Source organism: Rhinoderma darwinii, chromosome 3, assembly GCF_050947455.1.
Source record: "Rhinoderma darwinii isolate aRhiDar2 chromosome 3, aRhiDar2.hap1, whole genome shotgun sequence".
Lineage (NCBI taxonomy): Eukaryota > Metazoa > Chordata > Amphibia > Anura > Rhinodermatidae > Rhinoderma > Rhinoderma darwinii.
Window position 1 is genome coordinate 2,652,977 of NC_134689.1, and position 14,715 is coordinate 2,667,691.

General features: G+C 38.4%; 1 protein-coding gene across 2 annotated transcripts in view; it reads right to left on the reverse strand.

Moving 5' to 3' along the window:
• BCAT1 (branched chain amino acid transaminase 1) overlaps window positions 1-14,715 on the reverse strand; it is a 48,107-nt gene that overhangs the window by 21,979 nt on the left and 11,413 nt on the right. The window contains exon 1 of one of the 2 annotated variants that reach the window (XM_075855647.1): window positions 1,033-1,139. The exons of the other annotated variant lie outside the window; for it this stretch is intronic. Coding sequence (XP_075711762.1) covers window positions 1,033-1,077 — 45 coding nt within the window. The 5' untranslated portion in view covers window positions 1,078-1,139. Of the gene's footprint in view, window positions 1-1,032; window positions 1,140-14,715 lie in introns of those variants that run through there. 2 annotated transcript variants of the gene reach the window in all.

Genomic DNA, 14,715 nt, shown 5'->3' on the forward strand with positions numbered 1-14,715 from the left:
TGCCCTGAGAATAGAAGTGACAGACGGACCCCCTACAGATATAGGACCAAGATATACTCAACAGTTACGTACACAATAAATAAATATATATATCTATAAACACACACATACACACACAGAAATACACCAACGATAACATATACACTAATATTCACATACATCTACATACACACACATACACTAACACACACACACATCTACATATATACTAATATTCACATACATCTACATACACACACATACACTAACACACACACACATCTACATATATACTAATATTCACATACATCTACATACACACACACACACACACACACACACATCTACATATATACTAATATTCACATACATCTACATACACACACATACACTAACACACACACACATCTACATATATACTAATATTCACATACATCTACATACACACACATACACTAACACACACACACATCTACATATATACTAATATTCACATACATCTACATACACACACACACACACACACACATCTACATATATACTAATATTCACATACATCTACATACACATATACACTAACACACACACACACACACACACACACACACACACAGAAATACACCAACGATAACATATACACTAATATTCACATACACCTACACACAAATACATTCTATACCCATCTACAATAACATATACACATCCATCTACAGTAACATATACACATACATCCATCTACAACCACTTCCTGCAGAGCATCACTCAATGAGGGGCCCCGGATCACCCGCACCTTGTCACTGCGACATTTACCTGTTCTGCACGATATAATCACCTGGCGGCGCACACAGGGTTAAGCGGTGACAATGAGTCACTATAGAAAGCTGCGACAATGTATCACTATATGCAGCGGATGTTATATAAAGGATCACGTGACCTCCTATAATAAACCAGCCCCTTGTTTATTATAGGAGACTCCCGGATCACGCGTCGTCATCACCCTAGCGGGTAACTGCGGATCCCTGCGGCGCCCTCCACCTCTCCCGGGTGCGTTACCTGGTGCCCTGCCGCTGCTGCCCCCTTCTCTGCCAGGCTCTCCATCCTCCTCCTGCAAGATCCCAGAAAATCCCCTACAACACGTGACCGGGCCCCCCTTCCCTCACACAGACGTCATCAGTATGATCTATGGAAGGTATTATACATGTGACGTCATCATTAAAGTTATAACGATCTATACACTACCGGGTGACGTCATCAGTACTTCCAGAACGCTGTAACCTGCGCAGTATTGTATGATTTACTACATATTGTGACGTCATCACACTAAACTTTACAATTACTGCACCATAGACCATATCATGTGACTGCAGCCAGTATTCTTATCACGTGACCAAGCATACCCGGGCGTCACTACCCTCACTGACTGACACTTCAAGGGGAACTCCACTTTTTTTCCCCAATAAATTGTTGTAATTGGATTCACTTTTAGTAATATTCGCTGCGCTCCTCCGGTTTATGGCGGCCTGTCTTCTATCTATGTGCTGGAAAAACAGAGACAATCTTGTCATTGAGGAACATCCGGCCCTTTACCTTCCTGTTCAGTCACAAGTTCATGTCAGGGAAGGCGCCTGTCAACTGACTCTGATTATTATAATGGAAAAATGCACGAAGCGTAAACACCCCTCCCCCGCCACTGTGCAGAATGTGTAAGGGGAACGCTTAAAGGAACACTCCAGGAAAAGCTTTACCTGTGTTAGGTCTACTGCAGGGTCTGAGGGGGCGGGGCATTACTCAAAGAACATCAAATGAAGAAGTCATGCTCCGCCCCCTCAGCAGGCATAACAGTATCAGGTTTTTCTTGGACTCTTCCTTTAATTAGTAACTGCCTAATATAAAGTTATCATCTCATTATGTGCAGGGGCGCTCCAATAATAACACGGGGTCTGGGGGCTCCCTGCCCTGATAATCATCAGCAGATGACACTGTCTGGTTCAGACGACGCCAGCTCATGTTTCGGTTCCCGTTGATGTGAGCCCCCCATGACCTGCTGTTGGGGAGTCTTACAAGGGGTCCATTGTTTCCCATAGATGTCCGGGGTTGTCCAGAGCTGAAGATTTGTCTGGTTGTGCTTTTGGGCCTCAATCAGGAAGGGTCCCCCCCCCCCCCCCCTATAGCTACATCTGCCATAATACAGTATAAGGACGGGTTGCCTGCAGCAGGGTATCCCTTTAAGTGGATGTCCAGGTTGCAGGACGGTGCAGTGCACAGCCGTGTGGACTTTGTCTCTATCACATGCTATTTCCTAGCGTGGAAAACCCAATGATGGGAGTTCAGATCCTCTCATTTATACAACCGGTCTCTTACGTATTCGCTTTCATCGGGCGAGACGTCTTGAGCTGTGTGTACGGTAATTACAACTTGACTGGAGAATTCAGCCGCCAACGTTATGCAATGATGGGAGTTCCAGGTCCCCACGTTCCAAACCACAAAACATCAGCTGCAGCATGCGTGTAAGGCCGGATTTACACCAGCGTGTGCGTTTTGCGCACGCAAAAAACGCAGCGTTTTCCATGCGCAAAAGGCACTTAACAGCTCCGTGTGTCAGCAGCGTATGATGCGCGGCTGCGTGATTTTCTCGCAGCCGCCATCATTATGACACTCCGTTTGGATGTTTGTAAACAGAAAAGCACGTGGTGCTTTTCTGTTTACATTCAGAGTTTGACAGCTGGTGCGCGAGTCACGCAGTTCGCACGGAAGTGCTTCCGTGTGGTGCGCGTGATTTTCACACACCCATTGACTTCAGTGGGTGCGTGATGCGCGAACAGCGCACAAAGTTAGGACATGTCGTGTTTTTTTCAGCAGACTCACGCTGCGCAAAACTCACAGACTGTCTCCACTGCCCCATAGACTAACATAGGTGCGTACGACACGCGTGAAAAGCACGCGCATCGCACGGACATATATCACGCTCGTGTAAACGAGGCCTAACAAGTTCATACCGTGCAGCATCATCACCCTCATCATACTGAAAGGGGATATGTCACCTGGGGAGATGATGGTCAATTCCTATAATTGAAAGTGCTTCGTATCTAACCAGTATAGACCAGCTTAAAGGGGTTGTCCAATTTGATCAACATGTTACATTGTATACATTAAATGTTGAGTCACAGTGTATATACATTACATGACTTGTCCTGTACTGATCCTGAGTTACATCCTGTATTCTACTCCAGAGCTGCACTCACTATTCTGCTGGTGGAGTCACTGTGTACATACATTACATTACTTATCCTGTACTGATCCTGAGTTATATCCTGTATTATACTCCAGAGCTGCACTCACTATTCTGCTGGTGGAGTCACTGTGTACATACATTACATTACTTATCCTGTACTGATCCTGAGTTATATTCTGTATTATACTCCAGAGCTGCACTCACTATTCTGCTGGTGGAGTCACTGTGTACATACATTACATTACTTATCCTGTACTGATCCTGAGTTATATCCTGTATTATACTGCAGAGCTGCACTCACTATTCTGCTGGTGGAGTCACTGTGTACATACATTACATTACTTATCCTGTACTGATCCTGAGTTACATCCTGTATTATACTCCAGAGCTGCACTCACTATTCTGCTGGTGGAGTCACTGTGTACATACATTACATTACTTATCCTGTACTGATCATGAGTTACATCCTGTATTATACTCCAGAGCTGCACTCACTATTCTGCTGGTGGAGTCAGTGTGTACATACATTACATTACTTATCCTGTACTGATCCTGAGTTATATCCTGTATTATACTCCAGAGCTGCACTCACTATTCTGCTGGTGGAGTCACTGTGTACATACATTACTTATCCTGTACTGATCCTGAGTTACATCCTGTATTATACTCCAGAGCTGCACTCACCATTCTGCTGGTGGAGTCACTGTGTACATACATTACATTACTTATCCTGTACTGATCCTGAGTTATATCCTGTATTATACTCCAGAGCTGTACTCACTATTCTGCTGGTGGAGTCACTGTGTACATACATTACATTACTTATCCTGTACTGATCCGGAGTTATATCCTGTATTATACTCCAGAGCTGCACTCACTATTCTGCTGGTGGAGTCACTGTGTACATACATTACATTACTTATGTAAATCACCTGAATAAGCTCTGTGCAGACACTGAACAAGCAGGGAATGCTGGGAGATTTCAGTACTGAATTCTGAGTGCAGCTCTGGACTTCTTATTGCATCAATTTTGTCGTCTTGTAAAGGAGATATTATTTTAGACAATTGCTCAGAATACAATTCCATAATTTAGTGCGGTGGCAACAAACCTATGAACAGTTCCCTTTCTATGCCAGCAAACTGGGTAAGAGGGACATCAAAGCCTTACATAAGCCGCTCCGCACCTAGCAGGCCTGGCACACAGCAGTGTGAGGGCAAGTTTAATCGTGTGTGCACAAGCTGATTACATGCACACAACGCTGCCAAACGTCTACAACAAGGCGAGATATTATTACTGCAATTCAGGTCAATCCCAATAAAACCCACATTATACATACAGGGGACATATTTACTACCACTCCAATCACTGCCAAAGATAACCATTACTGCTGACAACCAGCCTGTATATCATGTGTGAGAGGTTGTCACAGCCCCGCCCCCTGTTACTGACATCACTGATATATAATATAATTACACTGTGATCAGACATGAGATCCACACATCTTATATACAGTAACAGCTATTCATCTATCACTACTGACAACCAGCCTGTATATCCTGTGTGAGAGGTTGTCACAGCCCCGCCTCCTGTTACTGACATCACTGATATATAATATAATTACATTGTGATCAGACATGAGATCCACACATCTTATATACAGTAACAGCTATTCATCTATTACTACTGACAACCAGCCTGTATACCATGTGTGAGAGGTTGTCACAGCTCCGCCCCCTGTTACTGACATCACTGATATATAATTACACTGTGATCAGACATGAGATCCACACATCTTATATACAGTAACAGCTATTCATCTATTACTACTGACAACCAGCCTGTATATCATGTGTGAGAGGTTGTCACAGCCCCGCCCCCTGTTACTGACATCACTGATATATAATATAATTACATTGTGATCAGACATGAGATCCACACATCTTATATACAGTAACAGCTATTCATCTATTACTACTGACAACCAGCCTGTATATCATGTGTGAGAGGTTGTCACAGCTCCGCCCCCTGTTACTGACATCACTGATATATAATATAATTACACTGTGATCAGACATGAGATCCACACATCTTATATACAGTCAGAGCTATTCATCTATTACTACTGACAACCAGCCTGTATATCATGTGTGAGAGGTTGTCACAGCCCCGCCCCCTGTTACTGACATCACTGATATAGAATATAATTACACTGTGATCAGACATGAGATCCACACATCTTATATACAGTCACAGCTATTCATCTATTACTACTGACAACCAACCTGTATATCACGTGTGAGAGGTTGTCACAGCCCCACCCCCTGTTACTGACATCACGGATATATAATATAATTATAGGAATCTGTCAGATCTTTACTAATCAGCAGGATTATGTTTCTAGAAGTTTTGGATTATCATTGTTCTCATCCAGTTTCATGAAATAGTAGAAGTCGGAGTTCTCTTTGGCTTTTTATGTGCAGTTCTTTGTTTGTGTCCAGACTTTCTCTGTGGTTTTTGGTTACCAGTAATGACAACAGGGGATTCAGAATATGTGACCCCCCTCCTGTGTAATGTGAGTGGTTCGGGGGAAGGAGGGTCCGAGATGTACCATTTTGAATGAAAAGGGTTAATAAGGAATATATGACATAGAAGAGTGGTGAGGAGATAAAGCTTAGATACAGAAGGAAACAATGAAGTGATCACAATGGGGAGGGTCAACGGTTTGTGTTTGTTTTTTATAAAGAAGTCCAAATCAGACCTGGATTCTTCCCGTAATAAGAAAGTTTTTCATGCGTTTTGTTTCAAATCATAAATAAAAATAAATGTAAATAAACGCGGGGGTCCCTTTAAGATGGAAATCCCCCCATATGTAACAGGAAGGCAGAAGATACATTGTAGCCGCCATGTTTGACCACAGTCCAAGCGAGAACCGCTCAAGGTAGAAGGAGGCGCGTGGTCAGCAGAAAAGGAAGTTACAATCTAAAAATAATAATAATCTGCACTGAGACTACAACTACTATTATTATAAGAACTACTACAACTACTACTACTACTACAACTACTAAGACTACTACTACTACTACTACAACTACTACTACTATTACTACTACAACTACTACTACTATTACTACTACTACTACAACTACTACAACTACTACAACTACTACTATTATAAGAACTACTATTACTACTATATACCACTACAAGTACTATTATAATTATTACGACTACTACTACAACTACTATATACTACTACAAGTACAATTATAATTATTACTACTACTACTACTACTACAACTACCATATACTACAACTACTACTAATACTACAACTACTATGGTAGTAGTAGTGGTAGTATTGTTGGTAATAGTTGTAGTAGTAATAGTAGAAGTAGTACTAATAGTTGTAGTATTAGTATAGTAGAAGTAGTAGTATTGGTGGTAATAGTTGTAGTACTAGTAGTAGTATTGTTGGTAATAGTTGTAGTGGTAGTATTAGTATAGTAGAAGTAGTAGTAGTAGTAGTAGTATTAGTATAGTAGAAGTAGTAGTATTGGTAGTAATAGTTGTGGTAGTAGAAGTAGTAGTATTAGTATAGTAGAAGTAGTAGTATTAGTATAGTAGAAGTAGTAGTATTGGTGGGAATAGTTGTTGTAGTAGTAATAGTATAAGTAGTAGTATTGGTGGTAATAGTTGTGGTAGTAGTAATAGTAGTAGTGTTGGTGGTAGTTGTTGTAGTAGTAATTTAAGTAGTAGTAGTAGTAGTAGTAGTATTAGTATAGTAGAAGTAGTAGTATTGGTGGGAATAGTTGTTGTTGTAGTAGTAGTAGTATAGTAGAAGTAGTAGTATTGGTGGGAATAGTTGTTGTAGTAGTAGTAGTAGTAGTTTAAGTAGTAGTAGTAGTATAGTATAGAATAGGTAGTAGTATTAGTGGTAATAGTTGTTGTAGTAGAAGTAGTAGTAGTATTGTTGGTAATAGTTGTAGTAGTAGTAGTAGTAGTATTAGTATAGTAGAAGTAGTAGTATTGTTGGGAATAGTTGTTGTAGTAGTAGTAGTAGTATTAGTATAGTAGAAGTAGTAGTATTATTGGGAATAGTTGTTGTAGTAGTAGTATTAGTATAGTAGAAGTAGTAGTATTGTTGGGAATAGTTGTTGTAGTAGTAGTAGTAGTAGTATATAGTAGAAGTAGTAGTATTGGTGGGAATAGTTGTTGTAGTAGTAATAGTATAAGTAGTAGTATTGGTGGTAATAGTTGTGGTAGTAGTAATAGTAGTAGTGTTGGTGGTAGTTGTTGTAGTAGTAATTTAAGTAGTAGTAGTAGTTGTAGTAGTAGTAGTATAGTAGAAGTAGTAGTATTGGTGGGAATAGTTGTTGTTGTAGTAGTAGTAGTATTAGTATAGTAGAAGTAGTAGTATTGTTGGTAATAGTTGTAGTAGTAGTAGTATTGGTGGGAATAGTTGTTGTTGTTGTAGTAGTAGTAGTAGTATTAGTATAGTAGAAGTAGTAGTATTGGTGGGAATAGTTGTTGTAGTAGTAGTAGTAGTAGTATATGAGAAGTAGTAGTAGTATTGTTGGGAATAGTTGTTGTAGTAGTAGTAGTATTAGTATAGTAGAAGTAGTAGTATTGTTGGGAATAGTGTTGTAGTATAGTAGTAGTAGTAGTGGTGTAGTGTTGTTGTTGTAGTAGTGGTAGTAGTGTTGTTGTAGTAGTAGTATTAGTATAGTAGAAGTAGTAGTATTGTTGGTAATAGTTGTAGTAGTAGTAGTAGTATTAGTATAGTAGAAGTAGTAGTATTGTTGGGAATAGTTGTTGTAGTAGTAGTATAGTAAGAAGTAGTAGTATTGGTGGGGAATAGTTGTTGTAGTAGTAGTATAGTATAGTAGAAGTAGTAGTATTGGTGGGAATAGTTGTTGTTGTTGTAGTAGTAGTAGTAGTTTAAGTAAGTAGTATAGTATAGAATAGGTAGTAGTATTAGTGGTAATAGTGTGTATAGTAGAAGTAGTAGTAGTATGTTGGTAATAGTTGTAGTAGTATTAGTATAGTAGAAGTAGTAGTATTGTTGGTAATGTTGTAGTAGTAGTAGTATTGGTGGGAATAGTGTTGTAGTAGTAGTAGTAGTAGTAGTAGTAGTAGTATTAGTATAGTAGAAGTAGTAGTATTGTTGGTAATAGTTGTAGTAGTAGTAGTATTGGTGGGAATAGTTGTTGTTGTAGTAGTAGTAGTAGTAGTAGAAGTAGTAGTATTGGTGGGATAGTTGTTGTTGTAGTAGTAGTAGTAGTAGTATTAGTATAGTAGAAGTAGTAGTATTGGTGGGAATAGTTGTTGTTGTAGTAGTAGTAGTAGTAGTAGTAGAAGTAGTAGTATGTTGGAATAGTGTAGTAGTAGTAGTAGTAGTATTAGTATAGTAGAAGTATTGTTGGGAATAGTTGTTGTAGTATAGTAGTAGTGGTAGTAGTGTTGTTGTAGTAGTAGTGGTAGTAGTATTAGTATAGTAGAAGTAGTAGTATTGTTGGGAATAGTTGTTGTAGTAGTAGTAGTATTAGTATAGTAGAAGTAGTAGTATTGGTGGGAATAGTTGTTGTTGTAGTAGTAGTATTAGTATAGTAGAAGTAGTAGTATTGGTGGGAATAGTTGTTGTAGTAGTAGTAGTTTAAGTAGTAGTAGTAGTAGTATAGAAATAGGTAGTAGTATAGAGGTAATAGTTGTTGTAGTAGTAGTAGTTTAAGAGTAGTATATAGTATAGAATAGTAGTGTATTAGTGGTAATAGTGTTGTAGTAGAAGTAGTAGTAGTATTGTTGGTAATAGTTGTAGTAGTAGATAGTAGTATTAGTATAGTAGAAGTAGTAGTATTGTTGGTAATAGTTGTAGTAGTAGTAGTAGTATTGGTGGTTATAGTTGTTGTTGTAGTAGTAGTATTAGTATAGTAGAAGTAGTAGTATTGGTGGGAATAGTTGTTGTAGTAGTAGTAGTTTAAGTAGTAGTTAGTATAGAATAGGTAGTAGTATTAGTGGTAATAGTTGTTGTTGTAGTAGTAGTAGTTTAAGTAGTAGTAATATAGAATATGTAGTAGTAGTAGTAGTGGTAATAGTTGTGTAGTAGAAGTAGTAGTAGTATTGTTGGTAATAGTTGTAGTAGTAGTAGTATTAGTATAGTAGAAGTAGTAGTATTGTTGGTAATAGTTGTAGTAGTAGTATTGGTGGTTATAGTTGTTGTAGTAGTAGTAGTAGTAGTAGTAGAAGTAGTAGTATTGGTGGGAAATAGTTGTTGTAGTAGTAGTAGTAGTAGTAGTAGTAGTATTAGTATAGTAGAAGTAGTAGTATTGGTGGGAATAGTTGTTGTAGTAGTAGTATTAGTATAGTAGAAGTAGTAGTATTGTTGGTATAGTTGTAGTAGTAGTAGTAGTATTGGTGGGAAAGTTGTAGTAGTAGTGTATAGTATAGTAGAAGTAGTAGTATTGTGGTAATAGTTGTAGTAGTAGTAGTAGTATGGTGGGAATAGTTGTTGTAGTAGTAGTAGTAGTATTAGTATAGTAGAAGTAGTAGTATTGGTGGAATAGATGTTGTAGTAGTAGTAGTAGTATTAGTATAGTAGAAGTAGTGTATTGGTGGGAATAGTTGTTGTAGTAGTAGTAGTATTAGTATAGTAGAAGTAGTAGTATTGGTGGGAATAGTTGTTGTTGTTGTAGTAGTAGTATAGTAGAAGTAGTAGTATTGGTGGGAATAGTTGTTGTAGTAGTAGTATTAGTATAGTAGAAGTAGTAGTATGTTGGTAATAGTTGTAGTAGTAGTAGTATTAGTATAGTAGAAGAAGTAGGTATTGGTGGGAATAGTTGTTGTAGTAGTAGTATTAGTTATAGTAGAAGTAGTAGTATTGGTGGGAATAGTTGTTGTAGTAGTAGTAGTTTAAGTAGTAGTAGTAGTAGTAGTATAGAATAGGTAGTAGTATTAGTGGTAATAGTTGTTGTTGTTGTAGTAGTAGTAGTTTAAGTAGTAGTATAGTATAGAATAGGTAGTAGTATTAGTGGTAATAGTTGTTGTAGTAGAAGTAGTAGTAGTATTGTTGGTAATAGTTGTAGTAGTAGTAGTATAGTAGAAGTAGTAGTATTGTTGGTAATAGTTGTTGTTGTAGTAGTAGTAGTAGTAGTAGTAGTATTGGTGGGAATAGTTGTTGTAGTAGTAGTAGTAGTAGTAGTATTAGTATAGTAGAAGTAGTAGTATTGGTGGGAATAGTTGTTGTTTTAGTAGTAGTATAGTAGAAGTAGTAGTATTGGTGGGAATAGTTGTTTGTAGTAGTAGTAGTAGTAGTATTAGTATAGTAGAAGTAGTAGTATTGTTGGTAATAGTTGTAGTAGTAGTAGTATTGGTGGGAATGTTGTTGTAGTAGTAGTATTAGTATAGTAGAAGTAGTAGTATTGGTGGGAATAGTTGTTGTAGTAGTAGTAGTAGTAGTAGTAGTAGTATAGTATAGTAGAAGTAGTAGTATTGGTGGGAATAGTTGTTGTAGTAGTAGTATTAGTATAGTAGAAGTAGTAGTATTGGTGGGATTAGTTGTTGTTGTAGTAGTAGTAGTAGTTGTAGTAGTAGTAGTATTAGTATAGTAGAAGTAGTAGTATGGTGGGAATAGTTGTAGTAGTAGTATTAGTATAGTAGAAGTAGTAGTATTGGTGGGAATAGTTGTTGTAGTAGTAGTAGTAGTATTAGTATAGTAGAAGTAGTAGTATTGGTGGGAATAGTTGTTGTTGTTGTGTTGTAGTAGTATAGTAGAAGTAGTAGTATTGGTGGGGAATAGTTGTTGTTGTAGTAGTAGTATTAGTATAGTAGAAGTAGTAGTATTGTTGGTAATAGTTGTGTAGTAGTAGTATAGTAGAAGTAGTAGTATTGGTGGGAATAGTTGTTGTTGTAGTAGTAGTAGTAGTAGTTTAAGTAGTAGTATAGTATAGAATAGGTAGTAGTATTAGTGGTAATAGTTGTTGTAGTAGAAGTAGTAGTAGTATTGTTGGTTATAGTTGTAGTAGTAGTAGTATTAGTATAGTAGAAGTAGTAGTATTGTTGGGAATAGTTGTTGTAGTAGTAGTATTAGTATAGTAGACGTAGTAGTATCGGTGGGAATAGTTGTTGTTGTTGTATAAGTAGTAGTTTAAGTAGTAGTATATAGTATAGAATAGGTAGTAGTATTAGTGGTAATAGTTGTTGTAGTAGTATAAATAGTAGTATTGTTGGTAATAGTAGTAGTAGTAGTGTTATAGTAGAAGTAGTAGTATTGTTGGGAATAGTTGTTGTAGTAGTAGTATTAGTATAGTAGAAGTAGTAGTATCGTTGGGAATAGTTGTTGTAGTAGTAGTATTAGTATAGTAGAAGTAGTAGTATTGTTGGGAATAGTTGTTGTAGTAGTAGTATTAGTATAGTAGAAGTAGTAGTATTGTTGGGAATAGTTGTTGTAGTAGTAGTATTAGTATAGTAGAAGTAGTAGTATTGTTGGGAATAGTTGTTGTAGTAGTAGTATTAGTATAGTAGAAGTAGTAGTATTGTTGGGAATAGTTGTTGTAGTAGTAGTATTAGTATAGTAGAAGTAGTAGTATTGTTGGGAATAGTTGTTGTAGTAGTAGTATTAGTATAGTATAGAATAGGTAGTAGTATTAGTGGTAATAGTTGTTGTAGTAGTATAAATAGTAGTATTGTTGGTAATAGTTGTAGTAGTAGTATTAGTATAGTAGAAGTAGTAGTATTGTTGGGAATAGTTGTTGTAGTAGTAGTATTAGTATAGTAGAAGTAGTAGTATTGTTGGGAATAGTTGTTGTAGTAGTAGTATTAGTATAGTAGAAGTAGTAGTATTGGTGGGAATAGTTGTTGTTGTAGTAGTAGTAGTTTAAGTAGTAGTAGTAGTAGTATAGTATAGAATAGAATAGGTAGTAGTATTAGTGGTAATAGTTGTGGTAGTAGTAGTATTGGTGGGAATAGTTGTTGTTGTAGTAGTAGTAGTAGTAGTAGTAGTAGAAGTAGTAGTATTGGTGGGAATAGTTGTTGTAGTAGTATAGTATAGAATAGGTAGTAGTATTAGTGGTAATAGTTGTGGTAGTATTGTCCTCCTGTGAATTTTGACCCCTGGCGACTATTTGTTCCTCCAGAGCTGCGTGCGATTGGTTTCTTCAGGCCCCCCTATGACAAGTTCATGTTTCTGTGGGACTCCAGGATGTCATAATTCAGGGCTCTGCAGTTTTGGGGAATGACTCTGAAAACGGAGCCTTGACCTTTCCACAGGTGCGGGGGAGGGAGGTCAGCGAGAATAAGAAAAAAAACCAGAACTGTGTATCTAATCCTATCATGTGTGATACTGCCTGCTGAGCTGTGTATCTAATCCTATCATGTGTGATACTGTCTGCAGAGCAGTGTATCTAATCCTATCATGTGAGGTACTGTCTGATTAGCTGTGTATCTAATCCTATCATGTGATACTTTTCTGATAAGCTGTGTATCTAATCCTATCATGTGTGATACTGTCTGCTGAGCTGTGTATCTAATCCTATCATGTGTGATACGGTCTGCTGAGCTGTGTATCTAATCCTATCATGTGTGATACTGTCTGCTGAGCTGTGTATCTAATCCTATCATGTGTGATACTGTCTGCTGAGCCGCTATATCTAATCCTATCATGTGTGATACGGTCTGCTGAGCTGTGTATCTAATCCTATCATGTGTAATACTGTCTGCTGAGCTGTGTATCTAATCCTATCATGTGTGATACTGTCTGCTGAGCCGCTGTATCTAATCCTATCATGTGTGATACTGTCTGCTGAGCCGCTGTATCTAATCCTATCATGTGTGATACGGTCTGCTGAGCTGTGTATCTAATCCTATCATGTGTGATACTGCCTGCTGAGCTGTGTATCTAATCCTATCATGTGTGATACTGTCTGCTGAGCTCTGTATCTAATCCTATCATGTGTGATACTGTCTGCTGAGTGGATGTATCTAATCCTATCACGTGTGATACTGTCTGCTGAGCTGAGTATCTAATCCTATCATGTGTGATACTGTCTGCTGAGTGGATGTATCTAAGCTCATGTCGGATACGGTCTCTTAATAGTTTATTTTATCCATTTGACCTTCAGTGAGGCGCGAGGTTTGCTGCACCTCATGTTCCGGGACTGAATTAATAAAATGTCAGGTTTATTAATATTATTTCCTTCACAATCCGCCTGCGTCCTCGCCGTTCTTCCCCGCAGGGATACGATATAAATATCCGGCCAACAATGCGCCATTGATAGGAGCTGCAGCTGTCCGGGCACATTAATATATCGGCTGTGGAACACATGGACTGATCTCTGTTCTCAGACACGTTGCTGGAGTTCATAGACAGTCGCTCAAGTAGCAGTTCCCTAATGTCCCAGGAGCAGCACTCCTGAGAATCCTGCAGAGCTGGAGGGGTTAATACAGATTCCCTGCAGGTAATTACTATCCCCCAGACAGATACAAAGCACCAGATCTCCCCCCCAAACTGCAGACTGTCAAAAACAGCATCAACAAGCACAAGAAGAGCGACCAAAACGTTATATACTCTGACAACACTGCTGAGCTTCTGGACTGTTCCTGCAGATAATGAGTGACAACTAAATGTCCGATAACAAGATTGTATTTTAGTTTTATCAAAATCTTATTAAAAAAAAAAAAAATGCTCCAAATCCCCTGCAAGGTCATAGTTACAGGATAAAAATCTATCTGCCTGCAGCCACCACTAGAGGGAGCTCACTACATACAGATATATACAGCTCCCATAGAGTTACATGATAACATTCTGCTGCCTGCAGCCACCACTAGAGGGAGCTCACTACATACAGATATATACAGCTCCCATAGAGTTACATGATAACATTCTGCTGCCTGCATCCACCACTACGGGGAGCTCACTACGTACAGATATATACAGCTCCCATAGAGTTACATGATAACATTCTGCAGCCACCACTAGGGGCAGCTCAACATGTACAGATATATACAGCTCCCATAGAGTTACATGATAACATTCTGCTGCCTGCAGCCACCACTAGGGGGAGCTCACTACATACAGCTCCCATAGAGTTACATGATAACATTCTGCTGCCTGCAGTCACCAGTAGGGGGAGCTCACTACATACAGATATATACAGCTCCCACAGAGTCACAAGAGAACATTCTGCTGCCTGCAGCCACCACTAGGGGAGCTCACTACATACAGATATATACAGCTCCCATAGTGTTACCTAATAACATTTTGATGCCTGCAGTCACCATTGGGGGGAGCTCCCTGCATACAGATATATACAGCTCTCAGAGCTACATGATAACATCCTGCTGCCTGCAGCCACAACTAGGGGGAGCTCACTACATACAGATATATACATCTGCCATATAATGACATAACATTCTGCTGCCTGCAGACACCACTAGGGGGAGCTCACTACATACAGATATATATAGCTCCCATAGAGTTACATGATAACATTCTGCTGCCTGCAGCCACCACT